At 50.0% G+C, this 17,146-nt stretch overlaps 6 protein-coding genes across 6 annotated transcripts; 3 read left to right on the forward strand and 3 right to left on the reverse strand.

Annotated features, from left to right (window-relative positions):
- Positions 1-4,687: 4,687 nt before the first annotated feature.
- Positions 4,688-6,628, forward strand: BO95DRAFT_483340 (cysteine proteinase; the record flags this gene model as incomplete). Its single annotated transcript, XM_025590288.1, has 4 exons — positions 4,688-4,754; positions 4,890-4,942; positions 5,063-5,457; positions 5,507-6,628. The coding sequence occupies 4 exons, from the start codon at positions 4,688-4,690 to the stop codon at positions 6,498-6,500; spliced, it is 1,509 nt and encodes a 502-aa protein (XP_025440741.1). The 3' UTR covers positions 6,501-6,628.
- Positions 6,629-6,798: 170 nt separating this feature from the next.
- Positions 6,799-7,828, forward strand: BO95DRAFT_392409 (uncharacterized protein). Its single transcript, XM_025583645.1, has one exon. The coding sequence runs from the start codon at positions 6,824-6,826 to the stop codon at positions 7,625-7,627; it is 804 nt and encodes a 267-aa protein (XP_025440742.1). The 5' UTR covers positions 6,799-6,823; the 3' UTR covers positions 7,628-7,828.
- Positions 7,829-7,886: 58 nt separating this feature from the next.
- Positions 7,887-9,119, reverse strand: rpn8 (proteasome regulatory particle lid subunit RPN8; the record flags this gene model as incomplete). Its single annotated transcript, XM_025582750.1, has 3 exons — positions 7,887-8,516; positions 8,596-8,867; positions 8,936-9,119. The coding sequence occupies 3 exons, from the start codon at positions 9,117-9,119 to the stop codon at positions 7,887-7,889; spliced, it is 1,086 nt and encodes a 361-aa protein (XP_025440743.1).
- A 913-nt stretch (positions 9,120-10,032) lies between these two features.
- On the forward strand, positions 10,033-11,191 carry adk1 (adenylate kinase ADK1). The gene is made up of 3 exons (XM_025586859.1): positions 10,033-10,166; positions 10,237-10,391; positions 10,478-11,191. The coding sequence occupies exons 1-3, from the start codon at positions 10,041-10,043 to the stop codon at positions 10,884-10,886; spliced, it is 690 nt and encodes a 229-aa protein (XP_025440744.1). The 5' UTR covers positions 10,033-10,040; the 3' UTR covers positions 10,887-11,191.
- Positions 11,105-12,784, reverse strand: BO95DRAFT_444323 (Gfo/Idh/MocA family protein). The gene is made up of 4 exons (XM_025586860.1): positions 12,673-12,784; positions 12,521-12,541; positions 11,914-12,444; positions 11,105-11,831 (listed from the first exon to the last, which is right to left on the reverse strand). The coding sequence occupies exons 1-4, from the start codon at positions 12,704-12,706 to the stop codon at positions 11,257-11,259; spliced, it is 1,161 nt and encodes a 386-aa protein (XP_025440745.1). The 5' UTR covers positions 12,707-12,784; the 3' UTR covers positions 11,105-11,256.
- A 196-nt stretch (positions 12,785-12,980) lies between these two features.
- Positions 12,981-15,749, reverse strand: BO95DRAFT_181470 (putative mRNA cleavage factor complex component Pcf11). Its single transcript, XM_025580875.1, has 6 exons — positions 15,487-15,749; positions 14,913-15,368; positions 14,132-14,856; positions 13,880-14,075; positions 13,444-13,812; positions 12,981-13,380 (listed from the first exon to the last, which is right to left on the reverse strand). Exons 1-6 carry the CDS (start codon positions 15,652-15,654, stop codon positions 13,330-13,332), a joined length of 1,965 nt encoding a protein of 654 aa, XP_025440746.1. The 5' UTR covers positions 15,655-15,749; the 3' UTR covers positions 12,981-13,329.
- Positions 15,750-17,146: the final 1,397 nt, after the last annotated feature.

Raw genomic sequence — 17,146 nt, forward strand, 5'->3', positions numbered from 1 at the left:
CCTACAGTTGGGTTAACATTCTCCCGGCAATATTGAAAAGATGTCTGCGAAGCAACAACTAACTATAAGTTGGAGCGTTGGAAACCACGAGTATACTCTCATTTAGCGTGACACAGATGTTGCAGGCAAGCTGCTGTGAATGAAGAGGCAGCGAGTCACCGCTCAGTTGTTGATCACGGAGAATCGATTGGGTACGTATAGCACATTTAATGCGTGGCCACAGGCCATTACTGGATCAGCCATCCCTCTGGAGACACCCTTTGTGAGGTCGAGGCTGAGCCTGACACGATGCAAGACTCAATCCCCTACCTGCTGTCTGATTCCCGGGCCTTGTGCATATGCTACGGCTTGTAGCAGCCAGACACTGCCTACTATGCCTGACTGGGGAAATGGCGGTGGGTTGCATCCCTGAGTTAGGTCTAGAACCCCACCGTGAACGACGCCTCCCGTAAGTTGCTCTTTGTTCGATCTTATTGCCAACAGAAAACCCATCTATTCTTCTCCAAAAACGAGAAAAAAAAATTCAAGGGTATCCTCTCGCGGTCTAACTTACAAATTGAAAACTCTCCTGTTGTTGGGGACCAAGGAAGCAAACGCAGCGACACGCTTCCAAGCTAGGCTGAATAAGTGCAATGACTTTGCATCGACGCTGAGGAAGTCTCAGCAAGGTGCTGTACTACTGCTTGGAGGTCCTATATACGTAGGTAGGGTTCGGCGACCAGAGCATGCAGTAGGCCTATAGAGCTAGACGCCGAGGTGCCCAATCACGGATTGATACAGTCAGCTATCACATATACTCGAAAGCAAGATGTATGAAGTGTGATTTTCGGATTTGATTAGGACAGGCTCATGTCCAAAGTGGGAGAGGAATACTGGGCCATGCCAATAAGCATCACCGATTCACTCTCAAGCTATTTGTGGGTATTGCAGGTTTACATTCACACCTTCTATCTTTGCACCTATACAGGACGTATCACGAGCGTTGAGCGCCATCGCCGTTATCCGGGTCGCCGATATCCGGGAACCTCAAACGGTTCTCTACAGTGGTCATTTCATGCCATTGGGTTGAGTCCTGTGGTGGAGCCTGGCAGGGAGCGGAGAATTCAATGATAAGCTAAGTACTAATCGATTACTCTTAAGTACTGTGATTGGGATGCTTTTGGTTTGAAGTTGGAACCCACCTTCAGACTACGACGGCCTATGTATTTCCTGAGCTTCTTACGGTGCTTACTGTTTGTATTTCCCCCCATCCGATCTACGACCTGCTCGGCTAGGTAGGGCAAGTAGGTACAGTAGACATATATGTAGGAGGTCATCCTCTATATGTAGCACTCGATCGGCTGGGTCAGCCCTATAAATACGTGCTTGAACCTCTTAGGATATCTAACATAGAAAGGGCGAAAACCACGGACACTACTAAGCTTGAGACTTTGAAGTATTTCTGAACGTTTGTTGTGAAATATTAAGCAAGTCATGCAGGTCAGATTTATCCTTCCTGTATCGAAGCGGAAAGGTGGTTGGTGGCTGTGACTGTCGGCGATGGTACGAGTTTGCATGGGGCGTTCGACGGTGTTCAATCGCTAGTTGAAACAGTCGGCGAGATAGAAGATCTCTGGCAGCTACTGAGTACATTTCCTAAGTGGCGGTTGTGCTATGCCCTGGGTTGGGATATCCAATGGCCCTGGGTTTGCGCCACTGTACTGCCTAATGATCTTCGTGATCCGGAAAAACGCGCGCACTACAGATCTGAAGCCGATTAGCGAGCCCATATACTCTTTCATGTATGTACATAGTACTGTACTCAGTAGCTTGTCTTTTGACTCCTGTGAATACTGGCTTGAGTGATTTGAGTTCAATCCATGACATCTACGACCTTGTCCCCTCAATCTTCCTTTGACGGTAGTCTCTTTTCTCCGCAAGTCTTTCAAATCTCTTCCTCGACCCAATGATCAAGCTGTCAAGTGTGCGTCAACATTCTCTGCTACTACGAGTATGTACACACTCGATCTGGCTTTGTGCAGATGGGTCGAACCCACCGAAAATGCCTCGTATTGGCTCGAACCCTCCAGGGAAGTCAAAGTCATTTCAAGTTTGAGAGGACTTGGGGAGAAATCTATAGTTACTCCTCCGGTTCTTGAACCTGCAGCAAACTGTGGTTCATCGCGCGTTTCCGGGTGGAGGGGCTGGCTGTCAGTAATGAATACGGGCTCAACAATTCTCTGCTTTTCCTCAAATGGCATGACTGTCAATTGGGCCCCGATGAAATCGTTGCAACGTCATCGACATAATCCACATGGAGCATATCCAGAAGGGATCTGCTTGTGCAAGTCTGGGAATTTGTGAACGTCGGTTGTCCTTTGCCACCTTCTACGGTATACCTACACATGTAAGTTACAGTACTGTATATATGAAGTATATTACAGTACATAAGTACATCGCCACTCACCAATCGTCTCTCTACCTGGCTCTCTCTATAGGAACCTTGAAGTTAGGAAAGTATCACCATGACTGTTTGGACCCAGCCAGGGTCGTTGTTCGAGACCCTCGCTGGATCAGTAACAGCCTACGCACCCAGATAAGGAAGGAACAGCATTAATGTATGAGTACGGAGTACTCGACTGAGTAGTACGAATGGACTGACTTCCCAGTAAGATTGGAGTCAATAAACTGACTTTTAAGTGCTTTGTGTCTATGTTGGATTGAAGCGCGTTTCGCCTGGTCTCTCCAGCCTTGTGAACCACATCTTTCTTTCTTTCTTTCTTTCTTTCTTTCTTTCTCTCCTCCATTGCATTCTCCCCAAAGACGAGAAGGGGAAGCGAGCGGAAATGATCTCTTTCCTCCATTGAAGCCTTCTCCGAGTCCTCTTCCATTGCGAGAAGAAGAAGCGATCATGTCGTACAAGTGAGTTGCGGCGGGCGGAATCTGAGGGTAATGCGCGCGGGCTGCGTAGAGGCTTGCAGGTGGTAATTAATTCCGCTCCACATCGGACAAGATGAAACAAGAACCTGGGCTGTGTGGAGTGGGGTAAAGGGCAGGGAAATTATGATCACACTTGCAACACGGTCATTCCCGCGTCCAAGCAGCGGAACCACCGTAAATGAAGTGGGAAAAAAAATGTCAACTTGTTCAACAGTTCGTGAACCAGCGAGTCATGGCCCCGAGGCGGTGGTGGCCTAGACTTGACAATCGCGGATGTGTCCGACTGTCTATCGCCTGTTCGCGCCCCTTGTGTTGTTTATGATAAATGAGGCCAGAGCCTATAAACAACAGCTGGATCGATTCCACAATACATGGATGCTGTTAGTATCATTGTTTCAGATGTTCCTAAACCCTGTCCGCTGCCTTTACTGTCAGCGTCCGACATCCTGGTGAGTGATTGTTAAGAGTTTCGAAATGAGGGCATTCTCACTCACCTTAGCACATAAATGTGTGTGGAATAAATTTGTGGACAGTTTGTGACTTTGAATGACTTGCGGGGGGAACATTAACCGCACCCTGGCAGCTCATGTTTCTATCCTGAGTATATTTCTTGATCCACTCACTCCGTATACTGTAACTTGACTAACTACACCTTTAGCTATAGAGTCACTGCTGTACAGTAACCCTTCTTGAAACAACCCGTGTACAGTATCAGGGTATTCAACCTGCTGATGTCTGATTCAACCTTAGACAGATTCAGGTATTGTGTAAGAGATAAGACACACTGGCACAGAGCCCCATCACCGGGGGGACCCTTTGGTAATCTTGGTCGAGTCTGACTTCCCCTCCATCGTGCAGCGGCTGCCTTACCTACCTACTATGTGGAGGCTATTAACCCCGATGGATCTTGAAAAGTCAACAACTTACTTTGTAAAAGTGAAGATATGCCTCTTTCACACTGGATACGCTATGAGGGCAAACTCCTTATGTGGAAAACAAAGAAGGGTAAGTAGGTGCCTTGTTGTCCTGCAAATCAGCCAGACCTTTCAGCTGTTCCAAGTATGAGGGTTTTAAAAGTCAACAAAGAGTGATGAGCAAAAGGAATAAAGCACCTCCATGCTACGTACAACGAGACAATATATATCAGTACTAGCGATATCGCCTCCTAAACTGGCATTTATCAGATGGAGAGTGTGGTTTCAGTGTCTGAAGGTTTGACTGGTAAGACAACGTATAGGGAGGTGTTGTCATGCGAGGCTTACTTGAATGGTCTAGGGATAGCCCGACTGACATACATACCACCTATAGGTGGGTGGTTACAAAACATCAAACATGTTTCCATCCTGATTAAGACGGTCTGTGGAATGAACACGGTATGCATCGAGAACTAGTCATGACCAGCTACATGTTTTCCCGATAACTTGATGTAGAGGTCTCATACAGTATCTCTTCATATAATCAAATCAATCCTAGAATATTTCCAACATAATTGGCATAGAACGATTCATTACTTCTTCTAATCCCAAGGACAAACCGTAAAAAATCATGATTGACATAGAAGCGTTTGAAGTGCTATATTCTACCGAGCTATGTGTGAAAGAAATCTACATAAAGAGATCAATGTTAGAGGAATAAATACAAACATCTTCTACCAATGGATCTTGCTAATACCACATAACATTTGACAGCAATGCTAATAAAGAGCAAGATATCTAACAACCATTATTCACCCTCCAGTAACCTCTTTATCATTCATGTACCAAACAACATGACATATGTCTATATACAAAGGTCTTCTATAAACAAAAGAAGGATCACCCTGAGTTGTAAGGGAGGTATGTACTATCTGTTGTTCTCTTATAGGACTACTTTAGCGATAAATTCAATAATATATACAAGGACTGGCACGGTATCTGCATGGCGACTAAGATAATATACTATCACCTGGACCCAACTTATACACACTCAAGCACTTATTACTCAGAATCTGATCGTACTTAGGCCTACTGTAGTAGGTGTCACAGTAAGCCCCGACAGGAGGTGCACTGGAGATGAGTGATTCAGCTGATATATACAACAACATGGTGCGTCGTTGGTGAAATAAATGCTTTGACCGTTCAAAGTGGGCTCACTCTGCGTTTAGGGAAGCCAACTCAGATCAGCGTGGCCCAGCGAGACTTATAGAAGTCCCAGAGGCTTTGAAAACCCAGGAAATCTATGCTACTGGAATGCGGCACTCATATTTCTGTTGCATATGCCCGATTTATGGAATTGGCTCAGGTGTTCCTATCAACCAAGTCACGACCTCGAGAATTGCGGCTTTTCGAACGGTTGTTTAGGGTGTCAATTGTGCCGTCTATATGAAGTCTATTGGCTCGAATCTCCACGCGATCTTGAATCATGTCTTGGGGTTCTCTGGCTGCATATCCAAAAAGCTGCTTGGAAAGGGCGGGATATTCGAGAACAGCATGATATATGTGAGTTTCTAGACGCCTTAATTGCGCGGCTGTACGCCGATAGTACGGAGAAATCAAGAGCGTATGTTCTCATTGACCCCCAGACATGCCAGAAGCTGACTTCGTTGAAGCGATCTTGAGAGCATGTTCCAAAGCATTGTCGCCCGAGAAGGTCAATGTTCCCAGTGCGGGCAGCGGAAGACTCTACCAGCGAGTATGAACTGGTGGCTTATTGCGAGTTTTCCAGAAGACCTTTGCCCGGGCTCTCATGGGCTACTCAAGACAATAGAGAACAACCTGCGTCCGACATCTCTGCAAGTGGCTTGTCGCGGCTGTGGTGGTTCTAGAACTAAGCACGAAATCAGTCAAGATATTGTTCTTTACCCGGAAGTTATCTTTGTTCAAATCAACCGATTCCAGCATGATAAACAGAAGAATCAAGACTATGTCTGCATCGAAGAGACCTTGACCTTTCCACCTGAGATGATACAATATCAGCTTTTTGCGTTTGTCAATCATCTGAGTAGAAACATCGACCACGGCCATTATAGTTGCTTCGCACAGGGCCCGTATGGTGACTGGGCTTGTTTCAGCGACGGCATAGTATCCGCCAAAACACTTGCAGCACTCAGGTCTCACGAGAAGAACCGCAAGGATGTATACGCGCTAGCTTATCGCCGGACACAACCTTTGCCAGTGCGATCAGTACCGCCACTTATACCAGATTTTGAAGAGGAGGGCCAGTTCATTGAACAATCTCCCAGTGAGGTCACATTGGACGAGATGATCAAGTTCGAGGGAAGAGCCGTTCGATGGACTTTCAAGCAACAGCTGGCACCTCCTGGTGATAATGGAGCTTTGATCAAGTTGAAGTCAGCCAGAGCCAGAGTGCAGCGGGCACAGGTACGAATTAGGCTCACGTCCACAACAGGCGAAGTCCTTGAAGGCCAAGGGATCATTCCCCTCCAGCCGAATATCATTCCCGCGCAACCGGTAAGTAAGACAGCCAGACCTCGGGGTGTCCTCAAGAGAAAGTTGCCTAAGCCCAAGATTCCCCCAGGTCCTCCACCCTTCACACGATCCGCCGCAAAGCGTCTGCAGCAAAGCCGCGGAGTGGCTGGTTGACACCTTATGCCTATTGCTTGGGTTGTATTTAGATTGTGGTAATCTGCTGCCATATAGTATACGACCGATATGTTGTTTGTGCTCCATGGTGGGATTATTCTGGCTTTATTGTCTCCGTCGAGTCCAAGATTGATAGAGCGCTCATGTCCATATAAAGTCTATAGCCATGTATATAATTGTCTATTGGGGTGTGCATCGGTTGTAGACGGGCAGGAAGGAGAAATCGGGAAGCTTTGCCCAGGGGTTAATACTTACCGGTTAATCCGAATACATATCCTGTCCGTTGCAACAACTTCGAATTTTTTTTTTGGTCCGCCAACCCAATGGATATTCACGAAGACAAACACCAAAGCAATTTCTTCACTCCTGCTGACTTTGTGGACCAGGTGGCTTCTGGCATTTCAGTCTTCAAGGTCAATACTTCGAGCGATGGCCAGCAACACGAACAACAACAACAAGAACAATATCCAGCCTGCGGAGAAAGCCCGTCCCGTGGTTTCTCTGCGCTGCATGCGACCCAGATCGCCGGTGTAAAGTCTCTGATGCTAGCTCTCCATTGTCTTTTCCCTAATGAACTCCTGCTCGCTTTGGATATCCTTGATCGAGGGTTGGTAAGACGTTTAGTATCGACTCACGACGCGACGAATCGCCCCACGACCCAGGCCTCGTCGGTAAGATCGACGGAGGATGTATTCCTGGTGAATTCAACCTCCGGGGTTCTCACGACGCAACCGTCTTCGCGATATCACCCCTATAAGACAGATAGCGAGACAAAAGCGTACGAAGTCCGCCTGCAAGCCTGGAGCTGCACATGCCCTACCTTCACATTGGCTTCATTTCGTGGGCCATTGTCACCCGCACCTGAGATGACCTCCTTATCCACTGTTGCTACTGCTTCTGCTATCGAGTTATCGCCACGCCGGGATTATGCAATCTCCCATGGTTCTTACCCATTCGGGGGTATGTTGGCACGCGGATCGGTCCGGTCTTCACCCCCCGTTTGCAAGCACCTCCTTGCGAGTTGGCTGGCTGTTCGCTGTCCCAGTCTGTTGGGTAAGGGGAATGACGGCTTCGTCTGTGTCAGCGCGGAGGAGTTGGCGGGCTGGTGTGCCGGCTGGGGCGGCTGAAGCCCGTGTCGTATTTATGCCACGAGTCAGAGGGGGCTCCAGCGTGGTCACCTCCAAGGAGTTGATTGCCTCACTACAAGATCAGGGTGCGGTGTTAACAGCCTACGGTACAACTGAATACTCAGCACGATCGATGTCTCCGAAGACAACCCCGTATGGTCATGATCAGCCGTGTCCGAGGTTACCCTAATGTACAATCTCGTGTAATAAATGAATTGGTCCTTGAAAATTGATCGTATCGCGTTGACTCCAGGCCCCTCTATTCCCCTCTTGAACTCTTTTTCTTGGACTTATCCTTCACTACTTCTTGATCCTCCTTCTGCTCTCCATTGACGACGCCATTGGTCTTCTTAGTCGTGTCCTTGTCGTCCTTGGCCGCATTGGCGTCCTGCTCCCTCTTCAGCTCGTTCTCTTCTTGCTGCTGCCGATTCTGAATCTTGTTCTCAATCAGGTCGTGGAAGGCAGTGATGGCGCGAATCAAGCTACTCAAGTAGATCGCCATCAATTGATCGTTCGTCTTGATGCTCATGGCACGTGCCAATTCGCTATCATCCGTCTGCTGCTCCGGGGCACCACCGCTGATGCGAGGCGTTGCAGCAGGGGTGGATAAATTAGGAAGAAGGTTGAACACATCTTGGAGGTTGCCCAAGATGGCATGATTGACGGGCAATTCTTGGTCGAGAACTTTCTGCAGATATTGGCCGATGTCACGCAGACGCAGATGCAGGCCCTGCAGCGATTGCAGCTGGGATGTTATCCGGGTAGAAAGTGTTCCCACAGCGACATCCCTGATGTCACGGAGTAGGTGCTCCACTCCAATCTCCTCGGCCTCCTCGGCTTCAATTATAGACGGTGTGTGGACAAAGGTTCTGGACGTCGTGGTGCCATCCTGTAGTGGATCACCCCGAATTAGTTAGTGAGACCAAGGCGGATATAGGGTCCGAGAACTGAATCGCTTAGAAACCTACGTCTTTGATTTCGTCAACGGCAAAGTAAGCGTCGGTCGGAACGCCTACTTCTTTCGGCTGAACGTCCACAATTACTAGCAAGGGGTTGGGTGTGTATCGTTTGAAGAGCTCGTTGATCTCCAGATCTGAGGCGCGCAGCTTCGGGCCTGAGTGATACCAGCCGACCAGCTTCTCCCGCGCGTTGATCTTCTTGAACATGTCCCTCATCGACTCGACAAAGTTGTGGTCGAGAAACCACACAGATGGATCCTTCTCATCCTCCTCGAAGGGGACTAGTCACCAAGAACGGTCAGTTCATTCCGGTGGAAGTGTGAGACGCTCTACCAGCAGATGAGCTTACCGGCAAAACTGTTTGATACGCGGACAGTCTGGCCCGAGTTCTCTCCTAGCAGCACACCCACCACTCGTTTCCGAGTGCCTTTAGCTGAGCGACCATAGTGATCTGCGACGGAAAGAAGGACTAATGGGGCAACGGTGACAGTTCGCTGGACAAGGGAAAGTGTGTCCGCCGTGGTGGCAGGCATGGCGGGAAACAAGGACGCAGAGCGGTATCACTGAGCTAAGTGAGAAGTAACAAGTATAGCGACGACTAGGCTTGTCAAAGGATGGAGAGAGAGCCTTAGCACAGATGAGATGAGAATGGAAAGTAAGTGACAGGAAGTCCGAAGAGAGGGAGAGGGAGAGAGAGAGAGAGAGAGGGAGAGATGACGATGGAATAGCTGTGGCAGTTCGGGGGAGCTTCCGGGTGTTGTGTGGCTGAATAGTTGGTTGATGCATCAGCCACATTGCATTTCATGCCTCAGGCCCCAAGGCACTACGGGCGGTCTCGCTGTCCATCCGTCCGAAATGCGTCTGTCTGCACTCTGCAACTACTAGCAATTGTCGCACATGTTAGATAAATAGTTTAGGTGAGCAAATTTCGCCTAGAATATAGGTCCCTTGCTTCGCCATGGTCACGGCAATCGCAATTGCATACTGCATTACTGAACTTCTCTACAAATAAGTGATTATTGCTCCGCGCGGCGCCGCAGCCTCGGGTGGGCGCGCCGCGACTCCACCCCGGCACTCCGGTCGGCGGCCTCTTTTCAACCACTTGACCCCCCCCAAAACGAAGTCAACTTTCTATCCGCTTCCCTTTCCCCGTTGCTTTTGCGCGCCCTCATCCTCCTTCTCTTCCCTTGCCCCCCTTTGTTCACTCCGCTTGTCTCTTTTCCCGGCTACCTTTGGTAGTGTCAATTCCACAACACTTCTTCACCATATTTGTTTATCGCAATGGCTCCCATCACGGAAGAGATCATCCATGGTCTCAAGGACACCATCGGAAAGCTTGAGGCTCGTATTGAGGACCTGGAGGGTCGCCTTACCAGTGAAGTCAAGCCCAAGTCTGTTACCGAGCATATGCGCATCATCTTAATGGGACCTCCCGGTGCTGGTACGCTTGGATAATGCCTATTATCTTGCCATTCCTGTCCCTCCCCTTGTTCTTGGTGCGGAATTCTGACCGATCGCTGTGTTCAGGCAAGGGTACTCAGGCCCCCCGGCTCAAGGAGAAGTACTGCGTCTGCCACTTGGTGAGTTTATGCTCTGGTGGATAGAGTCTGGATTCACTGATACTTGTTCTGACTGTGCGTGTGCGATTAGGCTACCGGTGATATGCTGCGGTCTCAGGTTGCCAAGAAGACTGATCTGGGAAGAGAGGCCAAGAAGATCATGGACCAGGGAGGTCTGGTCAGTGACGAGATCATGGTCAACATGATCAAGAGTGAGCTTGAGAACAACACCGAGTGCAAGAACGGGTCTGTCCCCCCTCCACCCACCTCTGTTCCTGATATCCTTGAGCCACAATGCACAAGAGTTTGAGCTGACAATGTGCGGTTTCTAGTTTCATCCTCGATGGATTCCCGCGCACTGTTGCGCAGGCCGAGCGCCTGGACGACATGTTGGCTGAGCGCCAGCAGAAGCTCCAGCATGCCGTTGAGCTGCAGATTGACGATGCTCTGCTGGTTGCTCGTATCACCGGGCGTCTGGTCCACCCGGCCTCCGGACGCTCTTATCACAAGATTTTCAACCCTCCTAAGGAGGAGATGAAGGATGATATCACCGGCGAGCCTTTGATCCAGCGTTCCGACGATAACGCCGACACTCTCAAGAAGCGTCTCGGCACCTACCACGCCCAAACGGCTCCCGTGGTTGATTACTACAAGAAGACCGGTATCTGGCGTGGTATCGACGCCAGCCAAGAGCCTGGCCAGGTGTGGAAATCGCTCTTGGGGGTTTTCCAGAAGCCCTAAGCAGTTGCTGCAATTCCCACCAAGGAGGGATCCGAGTCATTGTCTCCTCTTACCTATAATCCTGATACCTTCTTGCCCTCGCGGGACGGATTGAAAGGCGAGGGAACGATTGTTCAGGCGAGATCTGATCCCAAGTCTTTTCCGCCGGTCACGGATCAACACTGCAGAGAAGGCTGCGGCGATCGAATGAGGTAATGGACATGAAAAAATGTAATGTGTCTTAGGTTTCATATATAGATGAATACCTTCCGGGAGGGATTTGCTATGTACAGTACTACTTCTTTGAATGGCAGCGTGCTTCGGACTAGAAATTGTCATTTGGCCTAGCATTTGTAAGCCTCGGTCCATCCAAACCTGTCCCGCGTAAATACTACAGTTGCGTGGGGTAAACCGTCGACTCGATCTTCTCCGGATAAGTCAGCCCGCCCTGACGCCGAACCTCATCCATCACTTCCATGATGACGATACTCTCCTCCCATGGCAGGATTTCGCTTTCTAAGCTTCCATCCCGCAAGCACCGCGCCACCTCATCTGCTTCCCAGAACATGCCCTTTCCGTCGCCAGGAAACGGGCACTCGACCTCCTTGAATTCACCTTCCCCTTTCTTGGGAATGATGCGGTACCGCTCCGGTCGGAACGCTGGTCCGTCCACCTGGATCTCACCCTTGGTGCCCTGAATGCGAATGGCTGGACGGGCAGTGTTGGCCTCGTCGGGGTCGGTAGCGACACGTAGATTGGTCATGGCCACGGCGTGGGATTGGCCTGGGTGAGGCAGATTGGACGGCGTACTGGTGGGAAAGCTGAGGAGGATAGTGGTCGCTTCGTCGGCTCCAGTTAGGTGGTAGAGCGCCATGTGAGCTGAGATGGCTGAAGGTGGTTTGCGCTGATCCCGGGGAAGGGTGTGATACAGGGTCTGGAAAACCCAGGTCAAGGAGTAGATACCCACTGCAGCATTTTTTTGGTCAGCTTTGGCCTTTTCGGAGCACTGGGCACGGCTCAGGTAAGAAGGTAGGTAAGAGAGTCTAACAGTCCAATAAACATCCACCGGCCAAATCCTTGTTGACCATTCGATGTTCCGTTCCCCAGCGTTCTTCAACAGGGTCGCCGAAGCTATTGTCAGCCGTCACACGGAGGACCTCGCCAATGGCCCCCTGCTTGATTAAGTCTCGGACCTGCACGCTGAGCGGGAAGTATCGCGTCCAAACGGCCTCCATAAGGAACAGGTTCTTCTTCCTGGCTGTCTCACACAGGATCTTCGCCTGGGCCGCATTGACCGTGAAGGCCTTTTCGCAAAGAACGTTCTTCCCCGCCTCCAGGGCTAGCATGACGTTTTGGAAGTGGTGGGAGTGGGGAGTTGCGACGTAGACTACGTCCACGTTGGCATCGGCCACGAGCTGCTCATAGGAGCTGTAGGCTGCACAGGGGGCGGGGATGCCCGTGTCAGAGATGAACTTCTCAGATCGAGCTTGCGATGATGATGATGCTACTGCCACAATGCTGTGGGAGACGTCAGATGCGCCACGCTCAAGAGGATCTCGGAGAAGATCTCGAACGAAGACTATTTGCTGGTCAGACTAACGAGGCCCGTGTACGAGATCCTTCACACACGTCGGATTCTATGGAGGGAAACATACCGTCGGCAATCCAGCCGGTGGCTAAGCGGAGTTTCGAATAATTTTATCACATGTCAGTCTGGTACCATTACAATTGAGTTTGTGCAGGATGACTCGAATCAGGGCGGGGTGGGCGTGGAGAGAGAAACGCATGGAATTGTAATGTTTCTTACCCATTATTCCCCATCGGACATTGTAAGGAGCCATGGTGAAAGGTCTAACAAAACGATTAAGTTGAAGAGGAATGGGGTAGGCGAGACGGTGACAAAGGGCAATAAGGAAATGAGGGAACAGGGGAACAAGGGAAGGAGTGGACTGGACCCTTCTTTTAAGTATTTTAGGTGTTTATTTTTTATCTTTTGACAACGCGGAGTAACCCCGAGCGGGGCAAACTACCCCCGCCTACGTACGTCACCTACAGGCACTGGGCAGGGGGGGGGGGGGGGGAGAAGAAGAGACATAGAAATTTAAAATAAGATGTACCAAACCAGATTAAATCAGATATGATCCGACTGCACTCATCTCTACTTTTTTTCTTCAGATCATGATGGTGATCTATATACAAGATCCGCAAGAGAGATTCATTTATCTGTGGATGTGCGCGGCCTGTGGCCCATCAACATTGACAGTGCCCTTGGAGTCTTGAAGTCCTGGATGGGGAAAGCAGCAAAGAGAAACAGCAACGCCGCCCATGGAAATGCCTGTCTTCCGGTCCCGATGCAAAACAAAAGCCACCAGCCGATGAATGTCGATGCAGCTTCGCTCCAAAGCAATGTTATGAAAGGAAGTGGGTGTGAGGAATGGAGTCTATGTGGCATGGACACCGCCATTCAGATAGGCTCTGTCTTAATCCGTCCATTCGAACTTGGGGAGTTGGTCACCTGCTTGACATTGTTAGAGATGGACAGCCTGCTTTGTTTCAAGAAAGAAAAAAGTATACTCACCTCTGCCTTGCGTTTACCCAGCACAGAGTCTGGAGTCCCGGTGCGTGCCAGTGGCGCCCCCCGATTAGCTGGCGTTGGGCCTTCCTTAGTCACTTCAGCATAGCAGCTAGCATGGTAAACACGACTCCCAACATTGGTTGCATCCTGCCAGATCCAATCTTGTACATCCTCGGACCAGGTGGATTCAAATTTCTCCTGACAGATTGGACAAGGAGTATTCCGCAGAGTCGCATCATTGGGCGCGCGGATCCACGGCTTGGACGGTCCCTTTTTCGCTACATTGCCATCATGTCCATCAGCTGCGTCGCCAGAGGCTTCCGTGTCTGTAGGATTTTGGTCGTCTCCTGCTTCTCGGGATTTGATCCAATCCTAACGTTGTTTTTAGCTTGGGAACCACCTCGGAATGGCCTCCACCGGAAGAATGCTTATCACTTACCCGTTCGTCAACGTACCAACTTCGATTCTGGGCCCGCTTGGCAGCGTCGGACATGCGTTGGTTGGTGCGGAAGTGCCAATCCAGGTGACGCGCCTTCTTCTCCTTCCCTTCTTCGGTCGCGAAAAATCTACGGCCACACGTCCCACATCGATTGGTGCGCATTTCATAGAGGCTGCTAATAAGTGCATATCGTGGGCTATGGTACCACAAGTCAGCAGGTCTCAAGGACGTCTTCTCACACGCGCAGCTTACATTTTCATGGACATAGTATTCATCTGCACATCCATCTGCCCTTCGGCATTGCCTTGAGCCTGCGGTGTGGGTACAGGCGGTGTATATCGCACCTGACCAGGCACAATGAGTGGGAATGCAGACGCAATATTAGGAGGAGGAACGGTAGAGGCAGTTGGAGGTGCCGATGCCGGTGGTAATAGCCCCTGCGCCCGCAAAGCCGCAATGAGAGGATTCTCCTTTGTCGCGGAAACAGCGGGCTGGGGCGTGCTGTTCAAAATCGGTATCTGGGGTAAAATCCCGGTCATTTGAGGCGGTGGGGTGGGCTGTTGACGCGCAGCAGTGGCCTTGATAAGCCCGGCGAGCATACCCGGATTGAGCAACTGCTGGAGAGGCTGCGAGTGCGTTTGGGCTGGTGGGGTAGCGGCTACAGGAGGTATCGAAACAGGCGGGATATTTTGGGGGGCTTGAGGTGCCGGGATGACTGGTTTTGGTGCCAGGGCTGACACCTGATCACGAACCAATTTCAATTGCTCTTGGGTGAGCTCTTGGCGTTGTAAGATGCCCTGCAGGTCGAGGAGAGCTTTCAATCGTTGCTGCACGGCCGAATCGAGAGGGTTGGTGGCGAAATCACCGCGGGCTGCGGCAATCAAGGATTCAATATCCCGGTTCAAGGCGGATAGATCGATTTCCGAGCGTTGCTGGATTTGCGCTGTGGACATGGCGCGTGCAGCATGCGTGTCCCCCTACGAATCAGTTCAGTTAACCAAGTTCGCTGGATTTTCCACTCAACAAAACTCACCGAGGGCGGATATGCATGACCTGCGCCATTCCGCTGGTAAGGAGCCGGCACGGTTTGACTCGAGGCTGGCGGGTACCGGGCCAGATTCTGTGGTGGTGTTGGAGTACTGGACCAGCCGGGGGGAGTCCCATTTCGACCACGCGTGAGGAATTCCTGCTGGCTTCGGGCTTGCTGTTGCTGAAGGGCTGCAGTCCTTGCCTTGATCAAGGCACTTTCGATACTGCGCGTGATTTCTGGAGGGAACACGGGCCTGGTGTCTAAGGAACCGGGCACAGGCTCTTTCCATGTTTTGAGCATCTCATCGAGCTTGCGGCGAGTTTGCGAATCCACCAACGTATAGGCATTCATGAATGTCTGATACATGTTGCGACCCAGAAACAAGGTGTAGGGCGTCCCTACGTTCTTGACGATCGAGTCGACTACATACAAGGCAGGCAGTTTTTGAGCCGGCGGTGTCTACAGAGCAAATTAGAACTCATCCATCCAGAAACCGGAACTACAGACGGTCTTGCGCTTCGGCAGGTCCAACAGCAGCAACTCGGTGTTGTGAAAGTGGCAAGAGTATGTCACCTACTGTTCGAATGTGATTCTCCAGCACGCGAGAGATGGCCATTGCATGTTCTGTGTTCTCTTTCGCAATAACCGTAAGATTGCTGATCTGGAACCTATCGTTTGTGGTTAGATCTTCCAAAGAGTTCTTGTAATCCTCGGCCACCTCATCGGAGGCCAGTCCAGAAGACATGATGGGGATGATACACGGTAACAAGGGGAGCCGAGATGGGCAGTGAAGAATGGGGAATGGGAAAGGACTAAAAAGTTGTAGGTAGTGCCGTAAGACACAGAGAGATATTATCGTCAGTTTCTCTGGTTTTTCTTCCTTATCTTTTTTTTCTCCTTCGACAACTTTCGAAGCTTTCCTTGTGTTTGTATAAATGTTATTTGCGCTGATAATCTGCCTCTTTTTTTCCTTCGTTTTTTCCCCTTTTATTCCCTCTATTTTTCTTCTTTCTTTCTGTTTTCCTTTCTCAAATGGGATTCCGGATTTTGGCTTCTTTTCTTTGTTGAGTCTTTTTTTCTCGTGGATTGTTTCGAATCTTGTGTGAATACCCAGATTAGAACTTCCTATTTTCCCCTTCTTTGTTTCTCTCCAAGAACAACGATCTCCTGGAAGAGCAAGAGATGGAAAGAGACGGCGGAACTTGTCAAATGCTTGCTAGCTATCTGGGTCAGACTCGGAGAAAATAACACGCGGATGCAGGCGCAATTCCTCCACCCGAACCAGCAGTCACCGAAATAGCACCTGCGCACTACCAATCCTCCCGTGTCCTCGATGTCAAGCTACCTCATGCGATCAATCCAGCGCCGATCAATACTTCCTGTAGAGTATACCTAGCCAAAGAAGCTCCAACGAAACTAAGATGATGGACGAGGATTTAGTTTCTTCGGGGCTGAAAGAAGGAAGGCCCTCGGGAGATATAAATTGAACCACGAGGACAGTTGATGGAAAGGGCACGAGGTGAAGGTCCGAAGCGAGCGTTAACCGTAAGCAAAAGCGAAATAGGCAAGTAGAAGGTGAATCTGTTGGAGACGTGAAGACGTGAAGAAAGACGACAGAAGGGAGGAGAGAAGACAGAGAGAGTAAAGGAAGAGGAGGAGAGCGGAGGGGAGGGGAAGAGAAGTGTAGGAGGGATAAGGCAAAGTGAGCAGCAAGCAAGGTGAACGAGAAGAGAAAGAATGGGTGAATGGGTGAATGGGTGGGGGGAGGGCAAGGGGGAAGGGGGTTGAAAGAGCTTGAAAGGAACTGAGGGAAAAGGGCAAGGCATGGAAAGCAGAAGCAGAAGCAACTGCTGACCTGAGAGCACTCACCAGAACCGACGGTCGGGAAAGGGCTGACTGGCTTTAGGCTGAGTCAGCAACCACTCGACTTGAATAACTTCGTATCTTACGCCATGATAACAACACATATACCAGCTCAGTGAGGCTGCAGTATTGATACTATGTATCCTAAATACAACCCTAACCCTCTTCGGGACAATACAGCCCCCTAAGGTACTAGTTCAAGTCGGCATTAATGACGCATGCATGAATGGGCAGATTACAATTCATCCTACTCCAGTCTCCGGTCCGGCTTCGACCTTATCAGTCCATAGTCTTCAGTCATAGCAAGCCTTTTTCCATCAAGACTAGAAAGACAAGTCCACACTTACTCAAGCTGCTTTGTCGTATATTCAGTG

The sequence above is a fragment of the Aspergillus brunneoviolaceus genome (assembly GCF_003184695.1).
Source record: "Aspergillus brunneoviolaceus CBS 621.78 unplaced genomic scaffold BO95scaffold_46, whole genome shotgun sequence".
Taxonomy (NCBI): Eukaryota; Fungi; Ascomycota; class Eurotiomycetes; order Eurotiales; family Aspergillaceae; genus Aspergillus; species Aspergillus brunneoviolaceus.

Excerpts from the sequence above, each read along its gene's own strand:
- BO95DRAFT_392409 (XM_025583645.1), top strand. The coding sequence starts at position 6,824 with ATGGATATTCACGAAGACAAACACCAAAGCAATTTCTTCACTCCTGCT.
- adk1 (XM_025586859.1), top strand. The coding sequence starts at position 10,041 with ATGCCTATTATCTTGCCATTCCTGTCCCTCCCCTTGTTCTTGGTGCGG. Across the intron at positions 10,167-10,236 it reads AGTACTGCGTCTGCCACTTG|GCTACCGGTGATATGCTGCG; the intron begins GTGAGTTTATGC and ends GTGTGCGATTAG. Across the intron at positions 10,392-10,477 it reads AACACCGAGTGCAAGAACGG|TTTCATCCTCGATGGATTCC; the intron begins GTCTGTCCCCCC and ends TGCGGTTTCTAG.
- BO95DRAFT_444323 (XM_025586860.1), bottom strand. The coding sequence starts at position 12,706 with ATGGCTCCTTACAATGTCCGATGGGGAATAATGG. Across the intron at positions 12,542-12,672 it reads TGTCCGATGGGGAATAATGG|CCACCGGCTGGATTGCCGAC; the intron begins GTAAGAAACATT and ends AACTCCGCTTAG. Across the intron at positions 12,445-12,520 it reads CACCGGCTGGATTGCCGACG|TCTTCGTTCGAGATCTTCTC; the intron begins GTATGTTTCCCT and ends ACCAGCAAATAG.
- BO95DRAFT_181470 (XM_025580875.1), bottom strand. The coding sequence starts at position 15,654 with ATGTCTTCTGGACTGGCCTCCGATGAGGTGGCCGAGGATTACAAGAAC. Across the intron at positions 14,076-14,131 it reads AATACTATGTCCATGAAAAT|CCCACGATATGCACTTATTA; the intron begins GTAAGCTGCGCG and ends GTGGTACCATAG. Across the intron at positions 13,813-13,879 it reads GTTGGTACGTTGACGAACGG|GATTGGATCAAATCCCGAGA; the intron begins GTAAGTGATAAG and ends AAACAACGTTAG.